The sequence below is a fragment of the Zootoca vivipara genome, chromosome 6 (genome assembly GCF_963506605.1).
Source record: "Zootoca vivipara chromosome 6, rZooViv1.1, whole genome shotgun sequence".
In the NCBI taxonomy this organism is placed as follows: domain Eukaryota; kingdom Metazoa; phylum Chordata; class Lepidosauria; order Squamata; family Lacertidae; genus Zootoca; species Zootoca vivipara.
The window spans coordinates 55564661-55588819 of NC_083281.1; the positions used below are offsets into that span (position 1 = coordinate 55564661).

The following is a 24159-nucleotide window of genomic DNA, read 5'->3' on the forward strand; positions in this document are numbered from 1 at the left end:
GCTCCTGAGTTTTATGGAAAGACAGCAAAACAAAACTCTCATCCAAGCAATGAGTCTTGCAAAGATCTGAGCCCTTGTTAATGTACATATTTCACTGCTTGACCAACCCCCTTTTTTTCCTTCCTCTCTTTTCCCCCCAGATGAAAAGGGCACCCAGCCTTGCAGAAAGGAGGAACTTCAGTGCCTGCTGAACTGCCTGCGTTGCCACTTCAAGAAGAACTGTGGCAAAGACTATGGGTCCATCAAGATCACCTGTTCAAGTGAGTAATCCTTCAGGATATCTTTCAGTGGGATCAGTTATATTCATACTGACCAGGCCAGATACCATAGATGGGTCCGGGTGGTTTGGTTGGTACCTTTATAGCTTATTATTATTATTATTAATTATTATTCCCTGCCCATCTGGCTGGGTTCCCACAGCCACTCTGGGCAGCTTACAGCATATATAAAAACACAGTAAAACATCAGACATTATTGCCATTCATGTAGGTATGCATGTCTATGGTGGTTGGGCTACCCTTTGAACGCTGTGAAAGAGTTAGGAAATATATTGAGAAGAATCATGGCACAGCCCCCCTTGGACCATACAGCTTCAAAATGCTAGGATTGCGTGTCAATAATACCCTCCACTAGGAAAGTTAGCACATTAGAGAGAACTCTTTCTAGGCTAGCCTAACCTTCCCCATAATCTGTTAACTGCAGCTGCCCCTGAGCAGGTAGTTCTTGAGACAGGGGAGCATTTAATTATGTGACCTCACCACTTTCATCATTCTGAAGCCATGCACCCAAATATGGCAGTACTGTGTGATTCTTCTCAAGTTGTAGATCATCTCCCCCCAAAAAAGGCAGTTAAACAGTGGATTTGATCCAGTAAGGGGGGAATACAACATAAAATTTCAAGTTAACCAGCTGTGGGCATGCTGAAGCACATTGTTCATGTGTTTCTAAGCACAATTCAAAGTGTTGGTGCTGACATTTAAAGCCCTAAATGGCCTCGACACAGTATTTCCAAAGGAGCATTTCCACCCTCATCATACAGTCCAGACACTGAGGTCCTCCTCTGAGGGTCTTCTGCTGGTTCCCTCACTGCGAGAAGCGAAGTTACAGGGAACCAGGCAGAGGGCCTTCTCAGTAGTGGCGCCCTCCCTATGGAATACCCTTCCTTCAGATGTCAAGGAGATAAAGTACTACTGTACATAACTTTTAGAAGACATCTGAAGGCAGCTCTGTATTGGGAAGTTTTTAATGTTTGATGTTTTATTATGTTTTGATATATGCAGTAAGCCGCCCAGAAACCCAGCCAGATGGGCGGGGTATAATAATAATAATAATAATAATAATAATAATAATAATAATAATAATAATAATAATGTGTTATGGGGGTGTTATTGGGTTATTATATTTTATTTTATTTTTATATATTGTGATCTTTTCTGTGAACTGCCCTGACACCTCCGGGTATAGGGCGGTATATAAATTCAATAAATATATAAAAATATATAAAAATAAATAAATGTGTGGTGACATTTTGCTGGGTGCCATCTCTCACTCCACTGCTGGTGTGGCTGAGCATGACACTTCTTTTAAACCTATTGTTTTGTGCAAATCTGGCATATCAGACAACTTGGCCACAGGTGAACAAACACCTGCATTCATGCCCACAGTTTTCAGTTCAGATTTAGATTTCCTGAACTAAGGGAATGTGGGTAAATACGGTACTAATAGAGGGAAAAGGACAACAAAACACAGTGCAAATACATCCCATCAAGCGCCTCCCAATGGATGGGAAAGTGTGAGTTCAATTGCCCTGATTTGGACAGGAATAGTATCCTCTAGGTTAGATTACTGTAATGTGGTCTACTTGTGGCTGCCTTTGCAGATGCCTTGGATAATGCAGCTGGTGCAGAATTCAGTGACCAGGTTGCTCACCTGGGCAAGACAGTCTGAGCACATAACACTGACCCTAGCCTGACCTAGGCTTCCAGTCAGTTTCCAGAATCAATTCAATGTGCTTGTTTTGAACTGCAAGGTCTTCTGCAGATCAGGATCCCAATAGGATCGCCTGTGAACTGACCTGGACCCTGCAATAGTTATCTGAAGACAGGAGGTCCAGAGGGAGGCAACACAAAAACGGGCTTTTCCACAGTGGCTCCCTACTTGTGAAATGCTCTCTCCGGGGAGGCTGGCCTGACATTTTTGTTAACATATTGTTAGACACTAGACAGAACATTAATTTTTTTTAATCAGGCCATTGACTTTTAATTATCTATGGCCCTTTTGCTTGGGTAGGATGTTTTAATCTAGTTTTAAAGAAATATAATTGTCTTTTAGATTGTTCTTTTTATGCATCTATGTATGGGTTTGTTTTTTTTGCTTGAAATATGCCTACCGTTGACAGGAAGACAGAATTCAGTATGGAGTGTGCATAGCTTCAGCAGATGTCAGCTGAATCCTCCATGTGCTACTCACAAGTAAACTCTTTACTGCATAATGAGTCAGGCACTTTTGTAATAGGATCAATTAATGGTATCTGCAACCAGCTGGCAATTTTAGAGAGCACAACATTGACTGACTGGGATTCCGCTCACATCCGTAAAAGCACATTGCATGCCAATTCCTTCCCCATTGTATTACTCCTCCCCACCCCATCCTTCCTAATTCTAACATTTGTTCTGTGCACTTAAGAAAAGAGCGTACTTAAGGGCGAAACTGCATGAGATGTTTAATGTGTCTCTGCAATTAACATGCACACAGGATGGGGATGTAATGTAAATTGCTTCAAATGGAAGGCAGCAGATAATTATCGGGATCTCTACAGGGGAGGGGCAACGTAATCTTCTCCAGCAGCCAGTTTAAGGAAATCCCTCATCTGATGCTGATATTTGCATTGGGGGGGAAGTCCTTCATTGGCAATTTCTGGAGCTAACAATGCCAACTAACAAAGCTGGGCTTTCAGGAAGAGATTTTCTGGTTATGCGAGTCTAACCTTTCAGGAGTTATATCAGCATGTCTTAGACCCGAAGGTTTCCTCGATGGGTGGGTGGCCAAACTCTGCTCACGTATTCTAACACTTGGGCAAGTCCAATTCTTTCTGCCTCACTTCCTTGTGTTAGAACCAACCTACAGGTTCAGGGAAAGCATAATGCAGTCCTGGAACTATAATGTTTTCAGAAGTTAGGGGTGGCATGTTTAAATAATGGCATGTTTTCATTTACCTGGTTTGCATTTTTGCTAGTGTAGTGTAGTGCTTAGGAACATAGGAAGCTGCGTTATACTGAGTGAGACCATTGGTCCACCTAGCTCCATATTGTCTACACTGACTGGCAGTGGCTCTCCAGGATTTTTGATAGGGTTCTTTCCCAGCCATATCTGGAGATGCAAGGGATGGAACCTTCTGTATACACTGCAGATGCTCCACCCATGAGCTATGGCCAGTCCCCATAGCACTTTGGAGTGGAGACCTGAGTTCAAATCCTCACGTAAACAATGAGCTTGGACTCACTACTTTCTCTCAGCCTAGACTCCCTTACAGGGGTGCTCAAGGCTTAAGGTCCAACCCTTGTTGGCCCTGTTGTTTTCAGATATTCCAGTTGGTTAGTACCAGGGACAGAGTCTTTTTTGTGCTGGCCCTGTGATTCTGGAACTCTCTCAGAGAAGTCCTCCCATTTTTAGAATGGTGCTTAAAACTCTGGGAGGCATTTTTGTAATTGCCTTGTGCTGTTTTAAATGCCTTTTGCTAACTTTTGTAGTGCTATACTTTATATTTCTTTATCTTTAATAAGTGTGTTTTATTATATATATTTTATTTGTAAGTACAGGGGTGCCTCGGGTTACAAACCCTCAGGTTACAAACACTTCGGGTTACAGACTCCGCTAACCCAGAAGTAGTACCTCGGGTTAAGAACTTTACCTCAGGATGAGAACAGAAATCGCATGGCGGTGGCATGGGAGGCCCCATTAGCTAAAGTGGTACCTCAGGTTAAGAACAGTTTCAGCTTAAGAACGGACCTCCGGAACGAATTAAGTACGTAACCAGAGGTACCACTGTAATTTTGAAACAAATATTTTGAAATAAAGAACCTTGAACTATTTGCACAACATGTAAGAAACTATGGGATTCATTATCACAAGATGTGATGAAGGGCAGTATTTACAGGACTTCTTAAAATCATGGAAGGATTTTTCAGGGAAAGGGTCATGGCTCAGAGAAAGAGCGGTTGCTTTGTATGCCAAATAACTCAGTTTATCAGGAACTGTCCAGTAAGTCAAAATTCAGGAGATTTAGAACAGCAGCTGTGCTGTCCAAGAGGGAACAGAGGCAAGAAGAGATGTTGCTTCTGCACTGGTTTGTCTTTATTTGAGCAGCTTAATGGTTGGTGTGGCTGTCCCACCACTTCTTGGCTTGTAATGCAGAGCACTTGAGGAATCGAGCATCCTACTCGCGAGAAGAGTTCAGGGAGTGTCCTGCTGCTGCTAATGGACCTTGCACCTCCATGCAGACATGCCACTGTGTCTGTGCTTGAGGTCTTAATGAGGAAGTAAAACCAGTCAGGGTGCATTGGTTCCTCCTGACCTGCAGCTTCTTTGATGTTATCCTCCGAGGTGAGTTATTAATCTCCACTGACTCCTGTGGAATCCTATCAGTGCTGGATTTTCCTCTGTTGCTGAGGTCTCACACGCTTCAAGGCTGGTCCTGCTAGGGGAGATGGTGGGACATGACCGGTTGCTAAACAGAACCTCAACATATGGGGGCTTTATATAGCTGAATAACGCCTTCTGGGAAGTGGGCCATGGAAGTGATGACCCCACTTCATCTGGTTGGCTGCTGAACTGAATGCTAGCCTACAGTGGCTGCCCACCTTTTTTCTATAAAGAACCACATTTCCTCAGAGCTAAGCTGTCAGTCTGCATGCTGACTGTGAGTGGGGCCAAAGTCAGGTGTGAATGAGGCTACTCCCTTTTTCTTTTTCTGCTCCCCATCTCTGTCTCCCTCTTCCTCCCCACTGAGAAATCTGCTGCAAGAGGGACAGATTGCTCTTGCTGAATGACTGGCCTCTTGCAGGGGGCTTTTGTAATTAGGTCCCAGGGTTGCTGTTTGCATGCACTCTTATACTAGACAAACCTTTGTCTGATCCAGCAAAGCAATTCACACTTCCTTCTTACGCGCACACGTCTTCTCAGAAGCATGATTCACTTTGAATTTGCTATTTGCATATTGCTCTGTGGATACTTTCTGTATAGGCTAGAGGACAACTCATGCTTTCAAATGCCTTCACTTTAATATAAGCATGTCTACCATGTCTGCCTTTGCCTCTCTCTGAGAATGCATTCATACATGGATGACTCAAAAAATGAATAGGTTTTCCCAATATGCCAAGACATCTGAAAGACATTGGGTGGGTGGGCGTCCATGGGAGAAAGTGACATTGCCAGGAGAAGGATGTTGCCAGTGCATCACCACAGCAGAAATCGGAAGCAATTTCCAAATTACCCCCGGTCTGCTGAGTCATTAACGCCTTAACCTAATATCCTGTATTCATTTACTTAATGGCCAGATGAAAGGAAGTGATGGAGAGCATTTTGTTCTGGCTTTTCAAGGAAGCCAGATGACCACAGTGTCTGCTGAGAAAGAAGTCAGTTGCTTCAATGGGAGCAGTTCAGGAAGGCGAAATTGGCAAGGCGATTCATTAGATGGAAATGGAATGCTAACAGCGAGTTTAAGAAATGACGATGGGGCAGTGCTACTCTCCAAACAAAGTCTCAGGAAAGATGAGACTTCTCTACACTTCTTTATTTTGCACACATACAATTTCCTGCCAAATACTATAAATAACAGTGGTTTTGCATGTGCAAAATGGACGCTCGGGTTGTGTACTTTTCGGGGTGCGAACAGCACCCCGGAACGAATTGAGTATGTAACTCGAGGTACCACTGTATAGTACTGGATGACTGTGATCCCGTGGCGAAGACCCCGTAAGGAGTCTCGCCACAGCATTCTGCACCCGCTGGAGTTTCTGGGTCAGCTTCAAGGGCAGCCCCATGTAGAGTGAGTTACAATAATCAAGCCTGGAGGTGACCATCGCATGGATCACAGTGGCGAGATCAGGGCAATAGATTTTATAGTAGTATAAAATCAAGGCTTAAAAAACCCCCAAAGTTGTTCAGATCTGTGTTGTGCCAGGGCTATGTTGAAGAGGGAAACATTTGCTTTGTTTAGCTGATAATTTAGCAGCCTGTCTTTCATTGTACATATTCATGTCTTTATCAGCATTGTTCATGTCTTAAAGCTTATATAACCAGGAGACCGCCGGGGGGGGGGGGGATGCACAAGTGTCATTTATCGAGAGACAATGAACCTCATTCTATCCACTGTCTCATGTAAACTTTTGTGCAAGAACTGCATGCCCACAGGGAAAGTGAGAGATTTTGTATAATGAGGCACAATTCTTAATTGGCTCTGGATTTTTGACATTTTGAGCCGAAGTGAAGATAGATTATACAGTGGTACCTCTGGTTACAAACTTAATTCATTCCAGAGGTTCGTTCTTAACCTGAAACCGTTCTTAACCTGAGGTACCACTTTAGCTAATGGGGCCTCCTGCTGCCTCCGCACCGCCAACGCATGATTTCTGTTCTCATCCTGAGGTAAAGTTCTTAACCTGAGGTACTACTTCCGGATTAGCGGAGTCTGTAACCTGAAGTGTTTGTAACCCGAGGTGTTTGTAACCTGAGGTACCACTGTACATAGTAAGATCTATTGTTGTAATCAGATGCAGAATCTGAAGGCCTTGGTTCATTCATTCCAGTTGTTCCAGTTGATTCATTCCAGTTGTTTCCCCCATACATACAGGTGAAGAATGGGAGGGGCCACACCTGCTAATTATGTGCTCAGTGTCCCCTAACATTCAGCAGGCTGTCTGAAATGGTTTCCCTATTTGCCTACAGCTGTATTGCATAAGCCAACTAAAAATATTAAAGATTCGTGATTTTCTGCTCTACCATATTGAGGTTTTGCCTCTTCTTCTGTTTCCTCTGGTGTGGTGTAGTGGTTAAGAGCGGTAGACTCATAATCTGGGGAACCAGGTTTGGTTTCCGCTCCTCCACATGTAGCTGCTGGGTGACCTTGGGCTAGTCACACTTCTTTGAAGTCTCTCAGCCCCACTCACCTCACAGAGTGTTTGTTGTGGGGGAGGAAGGGAAAGGAGAATGTTAGCTGCTTTGAGACTCCTTGGAGTAGTGATAAAGCGGGATATCAAATCCAAACTCTTCTTCTTCTTCTTCTTCTTCTTCTTCTTCTTCTTCTTCTTCTTCTTCTTCTTCTTCGCCACCAGGGCCAGCCCTATCGCTAGGCAGAATGAGGCACCTTCCTCAGGCAGCAGATGCTGAGGGGCAGGAAGCAGCAACAAGTATTGAAGAACAGAGCTATATATGCTGTGCAGCCTGCCCCACATCCCCTAAACCAGGAGTAGAGAATCTTCTTTAGTCCAAGAGCCACCTTCCCTTCTGGGCAAATTTCAGGGGCCACATGCCGGGGAGAGGGGGCAGGGCCAGAGGAAGATTGGCTAGAGCAGTAATTGTGGCTTTTGAATAGTGACTATCCTCTATCTGGGCATGCAAGAAGCATTATCAGTCCAAAGACACATTCCAGCCAAGCAAAAACATCCAGGGGGGGGTGCAGTGTAGGGCTGATGAGGGGTGTGGCTCAAACGGCCTGAGGTGAGAGGTCTGGAGGGCCGCATTTGACACCTAGGCCTCAGCTTCCCCCTCTCTGCCCTATACTCGCCAGCAACAGACAAGAATGTCAGCCCCTTACCAGAGCTGAAATAAGATTTAACTGCCATTCTTGTCTTTGCCTCAGGCAGCAAACTGTCTTGTGCTGACTCTGGGTGCTTCCTTTCCAGCACCTCTTCCCTTTCTGAACAATTAGGGGACCCTGCTTCCCCTGTTTGCCCTCAGCCTTACTTAGACGTTGTTCCTGCCTTGCCCTGCCCTCCATGAGCCAAGAGTCAGCCCTGATAGTCACCTGTCTTGCCAACCAGCTTTTATTCAGAGATTATCAGTGGTTCGATAAACTCCTGTGGGAGACTCCATGTGAGAAGGGGTAATCTGAGAAAACTCCTTGCTGAAACAGGCAAATGTATTTTGGGGGAAGGAAAAATATGTATCTTGTAAAAAACAACAGTGTGCATTAAATTCAATATATTCTGGGGGTCACGCCAGTTGAAAAATTCTCTGCCCTTTTACTTTCTTGCCCTTTTGCGTTTTTTGTCCTTTGGTGAGCTGCTCTGCTTTCCCTTTCATTTAGAATTTAGCTATTAAAAAAAACATGAAAACAAGAAAACAGAGATCTCTTGTAAGATCTCTTATTGCAATTGTTTCAATATTCATGTGTTATTGATTGTTTATATGGCCATAACGGTATCACCTACACAGAAGAGGAAGGGGAATCAAAAGTTTGCAAAAGTACAACATCTTATTGTGGGGGTGGGATAAGCCTAGTAAGGAACAAGCATGCTCATAACATTTTGCTATAGAACCCATTTGTCCATCTATTTTTTAAATGTGATTTTCTTCACCTGCACTGAATTCATTATGCTGCATGCATAGCCCAGGGTGACTAGCTCAAGGTCATCCATTAAGCCTCACAACTGAACAGGGACCTGAACATAATTCTCCCCACTGCACGTCCTTGCAATCTATCCACTTTAACAGGGGTAACCAATGTCGTGCTCTCCATGCATTTTGGACTACAACTCCCATCGTCCATGATTATTGGCCATGCTGGCTAGATATGATGGGAGATGTAGTCCACAACATCTGAAGCACACCATCTTAGCAACCCCTGCACTACACCCTGACAAGGGACAAGAAAAAAAGAAGCAATGGCTCAGAAATTCTTCTGGCTCTTCATATGAATTCTGGTTGGTTGCTCCCTAGATTGCCAGAAGCTACCTGTATTAATTTTCTACGGTAACAAGATTCCCACTTGCTTGTCTCAGTCTATGTACAGAGAAGCTCAACAGTAGCATTTCCTAGAATGGCCCTTGAGTCACTGTTAATTAGAAGTGAACATTTTATCCCAGCCATCTTCAAGTTGATCACTCTTATCTTTTCATTAAGCATTTGATTACAAAGTGGAGGCTGAAATTGCAGCTGAGCAGAGAACATATTGATGCATAGCAGATGTGAAGGTGAATTTCAAAAGGACCCCCAGGTGCTAAACAGAACAAGCAATGCAGCCAATAACCCCGACAAAAACAAATAGGAAGGGCCCAGATTTGTCAAGTGGCATCAGCTCACACCTGTGAAGTTAGGATTGCCCTTATTTAGTTGTCAATCGGTGTCACAATTCCCTGCATGGGAATTCATGTGCAGAAGCTGAGAATGTGGCTATGGAGGTAGAACTTATCCGGAAAAATAGGAAGTTGTTGTGAACATATCTGTAAAGATGATGCACAGGATTGACTGCATGGGAGCTTCCGGTCCGCCGCGCCGGTGGAATAGGACGCAGGGACTTCGCGCTCCGAAGTCCCTGGCATCGCGGAGGGGGGGAAGTCCACAGGGCGAGCGGACTCCCCGCAAAACACCGGGAAGAGCGTCCCGGTGGCATAGCTGCCCAGCTGAAGCTCCAGACGCGATTCCTCCGCTGCCTGAGAGCTCAGTAGAGCAAGCGGAGTGGAGTCGCGGGAGCCATTTTGGGAATCATCTTCACCTCCTTGAAGCGAAGCTCCGAGTCCTTAGCCGGCAAGCGGTGGATTCTTCTAAGAAAAAGAAAGATTTCCATAAAGTAAGTGAAATCTCCATTCGGGACTTTGAAATAAAAATTTGGAAAATAGGGAGAGATTCCAAAAAACGGAAGTCGATCTCTTCCTAATGGCAGATTAAGAGGCGCATTAAATATTCCAAAGCCGAAAGGAAATTTATTTGTTTCTGCAACCCAAGAGAAAGAAAGACTTTTTAATCTTTCCCAAGCCCCGGAGCCGGCACCCCTTGAGGAACAGCACGATTATTAAGGGGGAAAGTGCTTTGACAGCTGTCAAAGCTGTCAAAGCTGTTAAAAGATAAGGAAAATTTATAAAGAGTTTTTGAAAGTATAATTTGTTACATGAACATGCTAAAGTTAAAGCATTTGGACTTATGACATGGTTTATATGTGGAGAAGTTAAAGACAATGGAAAGGATCAGCCAAGATGAAGGAGAGCATGTGGTGGATGGAAATTTCCAGTGTACTTTGTCTTCTAATCTCCTGTCTGCTTGTGGTTAAGAGAAGGTATGAAAACAACTTATTCACCAGACTTCCAGGAGGTGGTGCTGAACTATTTGGGAATTTTGAAAGATATTCACAAGAGACTGCAATACTCCAGTCCAACATGTACAGAGACGTTGGTTCAAGATCAGGACACAGAGGACAATTCTGATTGCCAATCTAAGATTAAGGAGCAAGAAATTAACATTGCTAAAACTGAGTTGGATTACAAAAAACAGGTTCTGGAGGATGCACAACAAGGACTTGAAAATAAAGAAGATGAGGCCTGGATTTGGAAATGGGAAAGATGTGGTGTGGGGTGAGAATTTTTGTTAAGAGATATTTAGGTTGACTGAACAACGGTTTCTGAAATCTTGGCTTGTTAAAGGAAATGCTGATCCGATTGGGGGAAAGGTACCGGGGAGGGGGGAAGGAGAGTGAGTAAAAGTAAATTGTTAAGATTTAAATTAGAGAAAAGATTATAGAAAAAAATTGAGTTTTCTGGAGGGAGAAAGAAGAATGGCTGGGGAAAGAAATTTTAGATTTGTATTAAATGTTTGTGTTTTGACAGGTGTCTGGGCGGAGAGCCACCTTTCTTCCTTTCTTTGCTCGGAAGCACTTGGTGGCAGGAGGTGCTCCGAGGGGGGAGGAGGGGGGGAGGGAAACCCAGACACAAAAATGGATCTCCTTTGGAATGCCGCACCCCCCCGGGTTCCTCTCGTGGCAGGAGAGGGCCCGTGGGGAGGTGGCATGAAGAAGGAGGAGGTTAAAGTGAATATTTTAAGGAAAAGATTTGGAATTAGGATTAGAAAATCCGTCATAAATATATGAAGAAACTAAGAAAACCAGGAAAAAGAGATTCGAGGAAGCCACATATACAATGTGATGAAAAAAAGAATTGGGAAATTTTGAAATATTCGTTTGTTTGTTTGTATGTTCTTTTGTTTTGTTTGGCTTATAGTAAAATTAATAAAAATTATTTGAAAAAAAAGGATTGACTGCATGATCCTCCAGTGTGGCTTGCAATAATTTTTTGCCCTTCCCAATGTGCTTTTGCTGTTTGTCACATATACAGTAGTCGTTTTATATGTGGCATTAGCTTCCCTTATAATAGAAAATGTGATCGTCTCATGCAGGGCCGGCTTGGGCCGGTTCACGGTACCGCAGACGCCACAGTGGGCCAGAGTGCATGCGTGTGCCTGCATGTGCAAACGCTATTTTTGGCGCTCCTTCTGGCGCTGAGGAGGCGTTCGCAGCTTCATGCAGCCAATGGGAAGCTGGCCAGCGTTGCGGAATGCGGTCCCCGCTCTGCTCAACGCCAGTTTAGTAGTGTGGGACATGGGAGCCAACCAAGCAGGCGGTGGGGGTCCCCGAGCGGGCGGTTGGGGTCCAGGTTGCCGACCCCTGGTCTCATGCCTATCAACAGAGCAGTTCATTGATGCCCAATCCATTTCTGGACCCAGCTCAAGGTGTTGGTTTTGACTAATACAGCCGTGCATGACTTGGGGCCCCTTAAATCAATAATAGAAGCCCTACTTCAAGTGCCCCCTCACTCTGCCGGGTGGCTACAAGGAACAGGACCTTCCTGGTTGTGGCCTCTCAGCTATAGAATGCACTCTCTCGGGACCTTCTTGCATCTACATTAATATATTTTAGGCACCAGACAACAACTTTTTGTTGTTGTTCACCCAGTCTTTATTGGGTGAACATATAGCTTTAGGGTGAATATACTGTTTCAATTTTGTGGTATTTCTAGCTCAGTATTGAAATAATTTTATTCCCTGTCAGTTGAATTGCTTTGTGAGACCGCTCTCATGTTTTTATGACAGCTAATGTGTTTTAGAGTTGTGTTGCAGTGCCTCAGGTATTGGTTTTGGTGCACAGTGGGTTGTATTTTTTTAATTAAAAAAATTGTTCAGCTGTAGTTTTCATCTGCCTGTTGTTCAGAGAACATAGCTGAAGCCTTCCCCAACCTTGTGCCCTCCAAATATTCTGGACCACAACTCCCATCAGCAAAAAAGAACTGTCCTGGCTGCCAGTTGCCCTCCTTCTGTGTATCAGAAAGAAAGTGTGGGAAAGAAAGTGTGATGTGGGGGTCACAGTGCAGTGTGGTCCATCCAGCCCTGCCCACTGTCATTCTCCCCAAGGTCTGCATTCTACAAATGTTGGATGCAGTTCTGTGTGCATCCAGATGTTTGTGGGTAGAGTTTGTCCACCTGAGGAGGGACTCTAATTGGGCAGTGTCCTTGCCATTGTGGAACATCCGTACTGTATGTGCAAAGAATTCCTTCAAACCATCCTTTGAACATCCAGGTGATAGGAGAACATTGTGATCTGTGCTAGAGTCCCCCAGAAGCCTGTTCCTGTTTGTATCTCCTCCTCTCCACATTGTTTTGTTTAAAATCCAGTTTGAAGTAGCATTCTGAAGAACTTGAAAACTGGCTTTGCTGACTCAAGGCACCAGTCACTAGAAATGGATTATTACGCTCTTTAGCTGCTCAGCCGTTTTGATGGGGTTTGTGCAAGCAAATTCTCCAGTGGATTGAGCCCAAGAGAAAATGCAAAGTAATTTAGATCACACAGAATGAAGGTTATTTGGGTTATCTGGTGATGAAAATTAATAAATGATGAGGTAAAGCATAAACCTTTTAACCTCTGAAGCTCAGCGAAGGGAGAAATAACTTCAGACTTCTACTTAAGCCCTCGCAGCGATATTAGATGGGGTTTTGAAATTTTTATGGAATGTACACCTACCAAAATTGTACTATAAACAGAGACCAAGATAAAGGGTGGAATGCAATAAATAGCACTCTTAGTGAAACTGCTGAAACACTTACCCTTACCTCAACCAAGACATTCATTTTGTTTATTTTAAAGTATTTATAAACCACTTAATGCTTAAAAAAAATTACATGGTTATAGTCTAAAAAACAAACAATGTGTCATTAAAACATTAAAACAAAAGCATAACCCAAAGCCAATAAAATAGTAGTATAGAAATGCATAAAAACAAATAAAAGGGATATAATAGAGGACTCAGAGACATGACACGGGATATGAACTTATGAGTTAGGGAATACATGGGCAAAAATTGCATATCAGCTTTCTCTCTAATTTCATTCATGCAATATTCATCAAAAGTAATCACTTCTTAGCTAAACGAAACAAACACAGTACTACTACAAAGGGCCAAGAGCAACTTAATATGGAAAAATAAAACTCCAGAACATATGCCAAAGCACATCCTGCACCATAGAGAGATAAGATCAGAAATGTACTTTTGGCACAATAATACAACACAACTTTAACTTCTGAAAAATTGGGGAAATAAATTAGATAGAACAGCATATCAAAAAACATGAGCATCCCTCACAAGGGCTTCTTGTAGGTTTGTGGTCAAGCAGTTTGTTCAGGCTTGTTGGTTTGCCACTGAGGAAGGCTATTTGGTGGAAATGCATCTGACTGTAGCAGATACCTGTCTACTGCTAACTATGCATGTTATTCCAGCCTGGCGTGTACAGATTGGTCTGAAAACAGTAAAGCATGTTTTGTATGCACATCTAATAATATTTTTACATTCATCCTTTGGCTGTTGTGTATTGTGAATAGTGATGTAACCATTGGCTGCTGTTGCCTTATGTCACTCTTTCTGGCTTGCATGTCCCTACCCACAATATTATTCCATTTCTACATCAACCTGCAATTTCTTAATCATCTCAAAATGTTTAAGTGCAGATTTTAAAGGTTTAAACATTTAACCTAAGAACATAAAAGGAGCTTGCTGGATCAGACCAATGGGATCTTGTCCAGAATTCTGTTTTCACAGTGGCCAACCAGATGCCAACCAGATGCCAAAGAAGATTTGAGAACAAGAGACCTCTCTCCTCCTGTGGTTTCCAGCAGCTGGTATTCAGATGTTTTTCTGCATCCAAGTGCACATTCAGAGAAGTGCAAAATCCAGTGGACAGCTGAATTCTGATCTGCACATTAGTCCAGAAATTACAGATCAGACCATTACATTTAGGAGTTCATGTATATCAAATTCCTGAAGCATTCCTCCTCCCAGCAGCCTTCTGATTTGGTGGCAGGTGCTATTGAACACAAATTCTTCCTGCACATGCTTAGAGTAATTCATTTGAAGGCTAAGTGCCATCCACACTGGAGGTTAAGGCTACCGGTCAAGATTGTTAAATGAAATCTCCAGGATTACAAGCAACTGAAGACCAGCTGCTAAAGAACTATTGCGGGAGAGGAGGGGTCTGTTACCTGCACATCTTCCTTGAGGGCTTCCCAAAGGCCTCTGGTTGGCCATTGATCCTATAAGGAGGAAGTTCAATCTTCAGTTATGGATCAGAGAAAACTTCCTGCTGGTTTTCCCCTTTACAGAGCAGATCTTGTTTTAACATGTAGGTTGTGTCAGCAACGTTACTGGTAGCGATAGGTGCATCTTGGTGTATAGATGATTAATCAAAGTTGTAATGAAAGCTTGTGACAATCTGCTTTCCACATTAATGTTGACTTGGTAACGCATCACAGTAACAGCCTGTGATAAGATGTGTTTGTGTGTATTTTTATATATGTGAAACAAGTAGAGCAGGTTTGTTAGAATGGTTGACTTGCTTATTTTTGCCGCTCACATATTTTTAGAACAAAGCGAGTCAAAGTCGGAGGGGGGGGGGACTCAACGGTGTGCCACTGCAGTGAGTCAGGATGACATTTTGCACATCGCAGACACTACCCAGTTTCAACATTGGTAAAAATATTTAAAGAAACTGTCATGTCAGCACTAGAGAGGAAATGTTACATTTATCCTCCCAGCATACAACTGCTAAAGACCTGCTTGGTGGAGGAGAGGAAGCTGGCACCCTTAATACATCAAATGGGGGCAAGATTGTTGTATAAGGAATGCAGAGAGGACATGTATAGGGGGCATAGCTGAAAATCAGTTGCTGAGATTTGCCATGCCCCAGTCCTCAGACATCTCAGACAGTGAATATAAGGCAGAGGGGACTTCTTACCTGTAGTTTTTATCTGCCATCCATTCTTCGATTCTGGGTTTCTCTGAACTGCATGGTTTCTATCACTCATTGTACCAGAGGCTTTGCTACAAAGGGTTTTAGGCAATAGATCTGGAATAGAGAATCTTCTTCAGCTCAAGTACCACATTCCTTTCTGGGCAACCTTCCGGGTGCCACACGTTAGCAGTGGGCAAAGGCAAGATTGGGCAGAGCAACAAATGTATTCCCCCCCCTTCTATTAGGCTAGTGTCTCCATACACAGATTGACACAGCCCCCTCTATCCTCCATCCAGACAAGCAAGAGGCATGATCAGAACTCAGTGGCACATTCCAGCCTGGCCAAAGCACTCAAGGAGCCACACAGGGCCTGGAGAGAGTCCTGTGAGCCAGAGACAGACACCTGAAGGGCCACATTTGGCCCCTGGGCCTGAGATTCCCCACCTTCTGCAATAGATGCACAAGGTGTTTTCCTTCAAAGTGAACGGTGAATAAATTAGCAGTGCTGTTCTGCCTCTCCTTCATCCTTTAATCAATTTGGATTTTTGTTTTACTGTGAGACTTTACAGTTGAACATGCAGCAAACACAGCATGAGGATTTTACTGACGAGCCAAGGATTTATTCCTTGCTGCAGAGCCTAATAAATAGTGAATAATCGCTTTCTTTTTTAAAAAAAAAGATAGGTGCACTAGCAAAGCGTGCTGAGGAACACATTGTTCACTGACGACGTTCCATCTTTTATGCAGCAGAGTAGCAAAATGCCATTCAGTGCCAGAGTCAGAGGAAATGAGGCCATAACTAATGTAGCCAGCGATCATTATGACAGGGGTCATAAATTCATACATGATCCTTCCTGTCTCACTTTGCAGACTTCATTTAAAAAAATCCTGTAACACTTTGGGTAGATTTTATTTCTCTTTGGTAGCTGAGTTTTTGCTTTAGAGGGGGACTTTTTCAAACCAATGTGTATGTGATTTTGAAAGTAAACAGGGATCTTTGAGGTGAGTGAAGATTAGGGCAGAATCTACTTACAGCACAGCAAAGATGAGCAAAAGTAAAGCTGCATTCAGGCACCACTATTCCGTTTCTCCAAAGTCTCCTAACCTAATCATTTTTGCATTTTGCTCGGTCCCAGTTCCTGCCAACCTAGCAGTTCGAAAGCACGTCAAAGTGCAAGTAGATAAATAGGTACCGCTACAGCAGGAAGGTAAACAGTGTTTCCGTGTGCTGCTCTGGTTTGCCAGAAGCGGCTTTGTCATGCTGGCCACATGACCTGGACGCTGTACGCCGGCTCCCTTGGCCATAACGTGAGATGAGCGTCGCAACCGCAGAGTCGGTCATGAGCGCCGCAAGAGCCCCGCAGAGTCGGTCACAACTGGACCTAATGGTCAGGGGTCCCTTTACCTTTACCTATTCTTTCCTGACTTCAGGTGGGCCAGCAGAAACCACTATAGATGTCAACAAACAAAGCCACCCTGGCCTATTCACTGGAATTATTGCAGTGCCTGGAAATGGTTTATGGAAAGGGACATGAAGCCCCATTATAAAAGCTTGCATGAGTTCAGAATGGTTTTTCTGCCGGAGAAAGGGGTGAGGGGCAGCAGCATACACCATGTGCCACTTTGCCTCCCAAATATTTATCGTCTTGATGAAAGATGCCCTGGCTCTGAAGATTGGAAGGGGTTTTGTTTTGTTTTGTTTTGTTTACCTGCTTAATTTGAAGCAGCACCTATACAAGGCACTGTGACATCAACATAATAACCTGAAGCCAGAGGCATCTGAAAAGATTTATTTCCAGAGCTCCTTTGCGGTGACACGCTTTTTTGCTTCTGACAGTCTCAATTTGCAGGCCGCTGGTGATCCAATCTGATTCCTTCTGACTCTTTAATAAGGATGTCAATGCACCAGGCGGAGGCCATTATCTGATAGCTGCATGGAAATAAGAGGCAGAGTTAGTGATCTCAAGGGGTGGCCAGCTCTTTCGCCTCAGATGAGCTAGTCAAGGTCACCAGAATGGTAGATTTTGTGTCTACAGTATTGGCATGTGTCGTACTTCCTTAAATAAATCCCTTATTAATTGCTGCATGGGGTGTTAATGCAGGGACTTAGCATAGAAATAATTTTAGGCTGCCAGCTGCACATCACAGGTAAAATTGGAATGCAAATGGAAGCTTACAAATCACCCAGGAGACAGTGTATCACAGCCAAAGTAAATATTACTAACATCAATGGGACTACTTGTGAGTAAATGTGCATAGTTGCAAAATGGGATACTTGGCTATATCTTCCCCAGGCACCTTTGTTGAGCAGGCTAAAGAGAGCCTATCACTGGTGGTCTTATTTCCACATGGTGTGCAGCACGAGGGATGAAGGATTGTGTTGTGATTGGTTGTTGAGATCCATCATATCCTGAGTTCTCGTGTGCCACTGTGGACATATCAGTGGGGTGGGGGAAAACTTGGTAAAATTTGTTTCTGCTTCTTCCATTGCCTCCTATGGAGTTGAATTTCCTTACACCTTCCCTTTTGGTGGTGTCAATTCCAGCTGGTTACATGAGCATTGCCAGTGGCCGATGAGGGTTTGGGTGTGATGAAACTGTGTCTGACCCGCACTGCACCCTTTCCCTGAACTTGTACACCCCATTTCCATCCTGTTGGGTATATCCCACTGGTGAGCAGCTGGGCTTCCATAGGGATGTGGGTTTTATGTTAGCATGGGCTCCTTCATGTGTCTGATCAAAACAGTAGCTCTTTGGAGCTACTATGGGCCTACTATGTTGTAGTATGGGATGTAGGGTTGCCAGACTCAATAGAGGACAAGACTTCTGTGCCTTTAATTGCCCTGCTCTCTTTTGAGTCTGGAAACCTTAAAGAGAAACCAGCAGACCCTTTGTTTAATTTCCAAGCAAAGGGTCTGCTGGTTTCTCTTTAAGGTTTCCAGACTCAAAAGAGAGCAGGGCAGTTAAAGGCACAGAAGTCCTGTCCTCTATTGAGTCTGGCAACCCTAATGGGATGTGGGAGAAATTTGGTTCAGTTTGCATTTAAAGGTGAACCTACAAAAACCACACTTACCGAAACAATCTGCAAACCAAAACACAGCCATCCTTTGAAACTGGCACTTCTCTGAATATTCTGCAGTGCCATTCTCCAGCCAAGTAACATATACAAAAATGCATATACTGCAGTAAAAGGTGGATTAAATGCATATATTTTTTGAAAAATATCATACAAACATGCATTTTATTGGGGGAAATTGCTTTGCACAATTGTGTGTATTAGTGAATGGACTTTAGCTGGTGATGGGTGGACTGTAGCTCATTGGTTGGGAATCTGCTTTTAATGCAGAAGGTCACAGGTTCAATCCCCAAGTGGTTAAAAAAAAGTGTGTATATTAGGTAAAATTACATGCAAAAGTTCATATGAGAGAATAGTTATTTTTTCATGTAAAAAAATCACAAACTATGATGTGGATATATGGAGAATTGAACTGAAGACAGGAAGAATTAAGAACTGAGAGAAACTGAAATAAATCAATTTGCCTATCCCTGTCAGTAGTATCGCTTCAACTCTCCCTCTCCCTCTCTTCCTCACTGGTGTGTAGCAATTTATCTGAACCAGACCATCCCCATCACTGAGTTCACCCACTACACTGAAGGCAAGGCTGACACTAGCATGTCGGATTCTTCTGTGCTGGTAGCTGGTGTAGTGATTGGAGCAGTGCTCTTCCTTTCCTGTGTGGCCATCATCATCGGCAGCCTGCGAAAGAATAGGTGCTTTCAACATCTCCAGCTGAGGAGGGATGCCAGTTACAGTAAGAGGACTGTTCTGATTTTTTTAAAAAATAACTTCTTCAAAAATATAGATATTCTGCCATCTAACGCAAATGTTTCCAGTGTGTTTTCCCACCTGCCCCTTTTCATTCTGTTGCTGTCACGCTTAGTTTGCAAACTGGAAACAGTAGAACCGGGCTTTGTGTGTTTGAACAGGGCCTTTCCACTGGATGGAGTGATGTGGCTGATTTGGGGTGGCATGAAAGGCTACGAATCATTGGTTGTTTGACTTACATTTATTGCATTGTACTCTCAGGGAGAAGCGCTTGTAGGATTTTCTGCCTCAGGTGCCAAAATGACTTGGAAAGCATTGGGTACCAGTGTGCTTAAAATGCATGGTGTGTATGAGACCTGAGCATCATGAAAATAACCTGGGATTGGTGGGAGAAGGTGTAGAGACCAAGGCAATTCACCAATTTCCAAAGATGATTTAAGCTCCATTCAAGAGCTCTCAGTCACACATACTCTGCAGGGGTCTGGTTATCCATAATGGTTTATCAATCCCTCTTCCCAGGGAACTCTTTGAATTGTAGCTTTGTGAAGAGAATAGAAGTCTCCTAACAACTCTAGGCAAGCTTAAAAAACTTAGAGTTCCCAGGATTCTTGAGGGGGAGTCATGGCTGTTAAAAGCAGTATGAGAATGCTTTTTAAAAATGGGTGGTGCAGATATGGTCGGTGTGGAGGTTTTTTAGGTCTGAAAAACAGCATACAAATAATTTTTAAATCTACATAATGCCTGCTTACGGTGTTTTGGGACCAGTACTTTCTCCTTTCTTCCAGCTCCAGAATGCTTCTACGGTGGCTCAGTTGGAGAACTAAGATCCAGTTGCATAGAGGAGTTCCCTCCAGCCTTCTATTTCAGCACTTACGTGGAGACACAGGTCAATGTCACCTGCCCCGACTCACCTCCCCAGTAAGCACCTTTCGAATGCATTTTTATCACTGGGGTGAATGGTGTGGAAATGGGAGCTCTGCTGGGCTCAGTCCCAATGTTCTTCCACCAGAATATGCTCTCAGCATTGAGTGTGGGTGAGAGACACAGGCAGGGTCTCCAAACCCCAGTGGCTGGTGCTATAAATGATGTGGGAGAAACACGTGGTGGGAAGGCAATAAAGACCTACAGGTGGAAGTCTGAGTTGTGGGGAGTGATGAGGGCAAAGGCAAGTTTCAGGGATGGAGTGGGACTTAGGTCACATGGTGCATTTGAAACACATTTATACCACTTTTAACAATCATGACATGTTAAGGGTGCTGAGAGCTGTAGTTCTGTGTGGGGTAAACTACACTAATGTTACCAGATTTTTTCCCCCAATGAATCCGGGGACACTTTTCAACTTCAGTAGGAATGATAGGATTTTGTATGGGGACTGATTTGTAAATCCAGGAAACGGGGACATCTGGTAACCTTAAACTACACTCCTCAGGATTCTGGCAACCTTGAAATTATTGGCTATAATAATTGAAAATATTTAATTATTACCATTTTATTTATTAAATTATTATATTTGTATAATTTATTTTAAGAACTTAAATGAAACAAAAAACTTTTTCCCCCAAATGTTTTTAATAGGTTTTATCCATCTAAGGCCTACTCAGAATTAAGGAACCAGAGCCTAGGCTAGCCATACCCATTTAACTTCAGTGGGTCTACTCTGAGTAGCAACAGATACCACTAAATGTTTTTAACTTGTTTGTTTTTGTTTTGTTTTGTTTTAATTGTATCTTTTGCCTTTTCGTTTTTTTGCTGCCCTGGACTCCTTCGGCAGAAAGCAGGGAGAATGGACGCTTAATTAATAAATAACCGGGGAGGCTGTAGCTATCTTCCTTTTATAGATTTCCATTTGTTGCTCTTCTGCTGAGCACACGGTAGTTACAGCAACTTGTCAGGATAATAGATGGTCTCTCTCCTTTAGCTCTCCAATACAGTGGTACCTAGGGTTATGAACTTAATTCGTTCCGGAGGTCCATTCTTAACCTGAGGCACGCTTTCGCTAATGGGGCCTCCTGCTGCCACACGATTTCCATTTGCATCCTGGGGCAACGTTCACAACCCGGAGCAACTACTTCCAGGTTAGCGGAGTTTGTAACCCGAAGCGTTTGTAACCCGAAGCGTTTGTAACCCGAGGTACCACTGTAGAACAGGGTTAAAAGGACTGAGAAATGAGGCTGTCTGAACAGTGTAGGGGCCCAGAATTATTTCAGGCAAAGGCAAAGACCACCCACACATTACACCTAGTGCTTTTTTTAAAGGGGGTACTCAAGGGTACGCAGTACCAGAACCTCTATTCTTTTTTTAAAAAAGATTACCCCACTTCTTCTCCTTCTCTGCCCCTCTCCCTGCCTCCAAGGAACCATCTGCACTACACATTTTTAAGCAGTATAATCCCATTTTCAACAGTCATGGCTTCCCCCAAGGAATCCTAGGAACTGTAGATTGTTTCGGGTGCTGAGAGTGGTTAGGAGACACTTCTTCCCCTCACAGAGCTACAGTTCTTAAAGTGGTTTAACAATCCATCCCTCTTTTCCCATGGAGCTCTGGGAATTGTATGCAGTTCAGTGTTCAGTGGCCTACTACCTCTTAACAGTGAAGGCGGAACGTAGCCATCGTGACTATAACCATTGTAGATACAGCTTCACTAGATCAAGTACCATGTAAAGCAGCCCTTCCCAACTTCCTCTGGATTGTACCGAAGGATTTCCATGTCACGGGATCTGAGAATCCACCTGCTGCTTTTAATGAATAAATAGCATTAGCTTTCTGCCAGACGTAGCTTCTTCATTCACTAAAATAAATGGTGTGGGTTTTTTTAATAATAATAATAATAATAATAATAATAATAATAAATTAATATAATATTTCCCACCCATATTCCTCCAAAGGAATGCTTTTCAAAAGTGCTCCCATGAATGAAAGCATTATGTTGTAGAAGTTGATGAGTAAGAAATGGATTTTTTAAATAGTTTTCTGAGGGTGGAAACTGAATGCATAGTTTCCAAATCACCTACAGAGCAGAAGAGGTATGCCTTGTGTGTCTCATATTCTCTTTGGCAGAAGTGGGCAAGAAAAACAAGAGAGGAGGGCTGGATGGTGTAATTCATGGCGCTGTCTGATGAATCGATTAATAAGCACAATCAGTTATTTAACTACAGTTTTAGAAGGAATAGATATCCAGTTGGAGCTGTTATCATATGAAAAGGGCAAGCTGACTTGTCTCCTCTGGACAGCTTGAATTCTTAAATGAATTGTGTGATTGGTTTTTCACTCCACTGATCCAAGATGAAGATTTGAAACAGAGCAGCATCAAATAGTAATGGAAAAGCCACACACACACACACACACACACTTTATTTATTTATTTATTTATTCATTCATTCATTCATTCATTACTGGCATTCTCAGGTCCAAAATCGAAAACTCAGAGTTTGTTTTGTGTTATATGCAGGGAGTAGGGTTTTGATACTGAATTGCAATATTGTTTTTCAATTTTGCTAAGTTCCCCTCCATTTTATGAAGTAATACTAGCCAAAAATCTAAGGGCCAGTTCACCACTTTTGTACATGCAAACTATCCCATTGCTTCTCAGGTCTACAACTGCATAACTAAATGGGGCTGTCAGAAATGATCGCTCCAGGAATGCTAAAGTGACAGGTATTGAAACAGGACCAAAGTCAACGTATGGCAGAGAATTAGCATCTTCTAGGGTTAAGACCTTGCAACTCAACAGTTTGCAGGATGAATCTGAACCAGTGTGTGTGTGCGCGTGCTGAAGAACGTCTAGGGCAGAAACACTATTTATATAAAATTCTAATTGGGAAATTAATTTATGAAAGATGCCTTAGGGGTGTTTAATAATTTAATTGCTTTGATGTACAAATGACTGAAATCTCATTTAGGACTCAATTTGATTATCTCTCTAGATGTATCCCTAATCGGTTCTCACACTAGATTTAAGGAAATTGCTATAGCTCTCATTTGAGTTTTATTTCTTTATCTTTTTAAAAAATCACAATCCTGCCATGCTCACAAGGCAATCAAATGGAAGCCATGCGGTCAATTTGTCTTGACAACCCTAACTAGATGGTAGTGATATCTATAATCGTCCCTTTATGTGAATTAATGGCTTTCTCATGGACCTAGGATCTCTGTGAGCATGGCAGATTTATTTGATGTGAAAGGTATTTTTTTAACATGGCAGATGCAAAGCGTTGTTGTTGTTGCTGTTGTTGTTGTTGTAAAGGAAGGTTCAAATGATATCTGGCTGCCCTTCATCAACAGTTTCTGTTTTGTGCTGGTGCAGTTAATGCTTCTCAAAAACTTCCCAGAACATCTGTTACAACTGTTTTCATTAGAGTAGGCATCCCCAAACTGTAGCCCTCCAGATGTTTTGGCCTACAACTCCCATGATCCCTAGCTAACAGGACCAGTGGTCGGGATAGATGGGAATTGTAGTCCAAAACATCTGCAGGGCCGAAATTTGGGGGTGCCTGCATTAGAGTCTCAGTAAAGCCATGCTTGGGGACCTGCACCCTTTCAAATGTTGCTGACTATAGCCGCCATCATCTCTAACCATTGGTCATGCTAGCTATGGCTGATGTGGGTTTGCAGTCCAGCAACGTCTAGGTCACACCCACATCATACTTTTAAGTCATTCTAATATCACAGTCGTGAATTATTCTGGTAACTAATTTATTGTGGGTGCTGGGAATTGTAGCTCTGTAAGGTCAGCATCCTTAATAAACCACAGTTCCTAGGATTCTTGGGGGTGGGAACCATGGCTGTTAAAGTGATATAAGAGTCCTTTAAATATATGGTGTTAGTGGGATCTTTGAGCCTGCAAAATAAAACTGCCATCATAAAGTCTGTTGCATAAAATCCATCCCAATTCCCAGTTCCAAAATTCAAAATCTGAAAACCCACATTCTGCAACCAACCTATGCAAAAGCAAAAACGATTTCCAGTGTTTCATTCCTTCTGCCTTAGAAACAGATGACAAATGCAGCTAAAACTCAGCAACAGAAGAGTAATGAAAAGAATCCAAACTGAAGACAAAACAAAAAAATGATTCAG

General features: G+C 43.0%; 1 protein-coding gene across 1 annotated transcript in view; it reads left to right on the forward strand.

Annotated features, from left to right (window-relative positions):
- BEAN1 (brain expressed associated with NEDD4 1) overlaps window positions 1-24159 on the forward strand; it is a 48805-nt gene that overhangs the window by 17669 nt on the left and 6977 nt on the right. The window contains exons 3-5 of the mRNA XM_035121020.2: window positions 141-260; window positions 18863-19072; window positions 19872-20004. Coding sequence (XP_034976911.1) covers window positions 141-260; window positions 18863-19072; window positions 19872-20004 — 463 coding nt within the window. The remainder of the gene's footprint in view (window positions 1-140; window positions 261-18862; window positions 19073-19871; window positions 20005-24159) is intronic.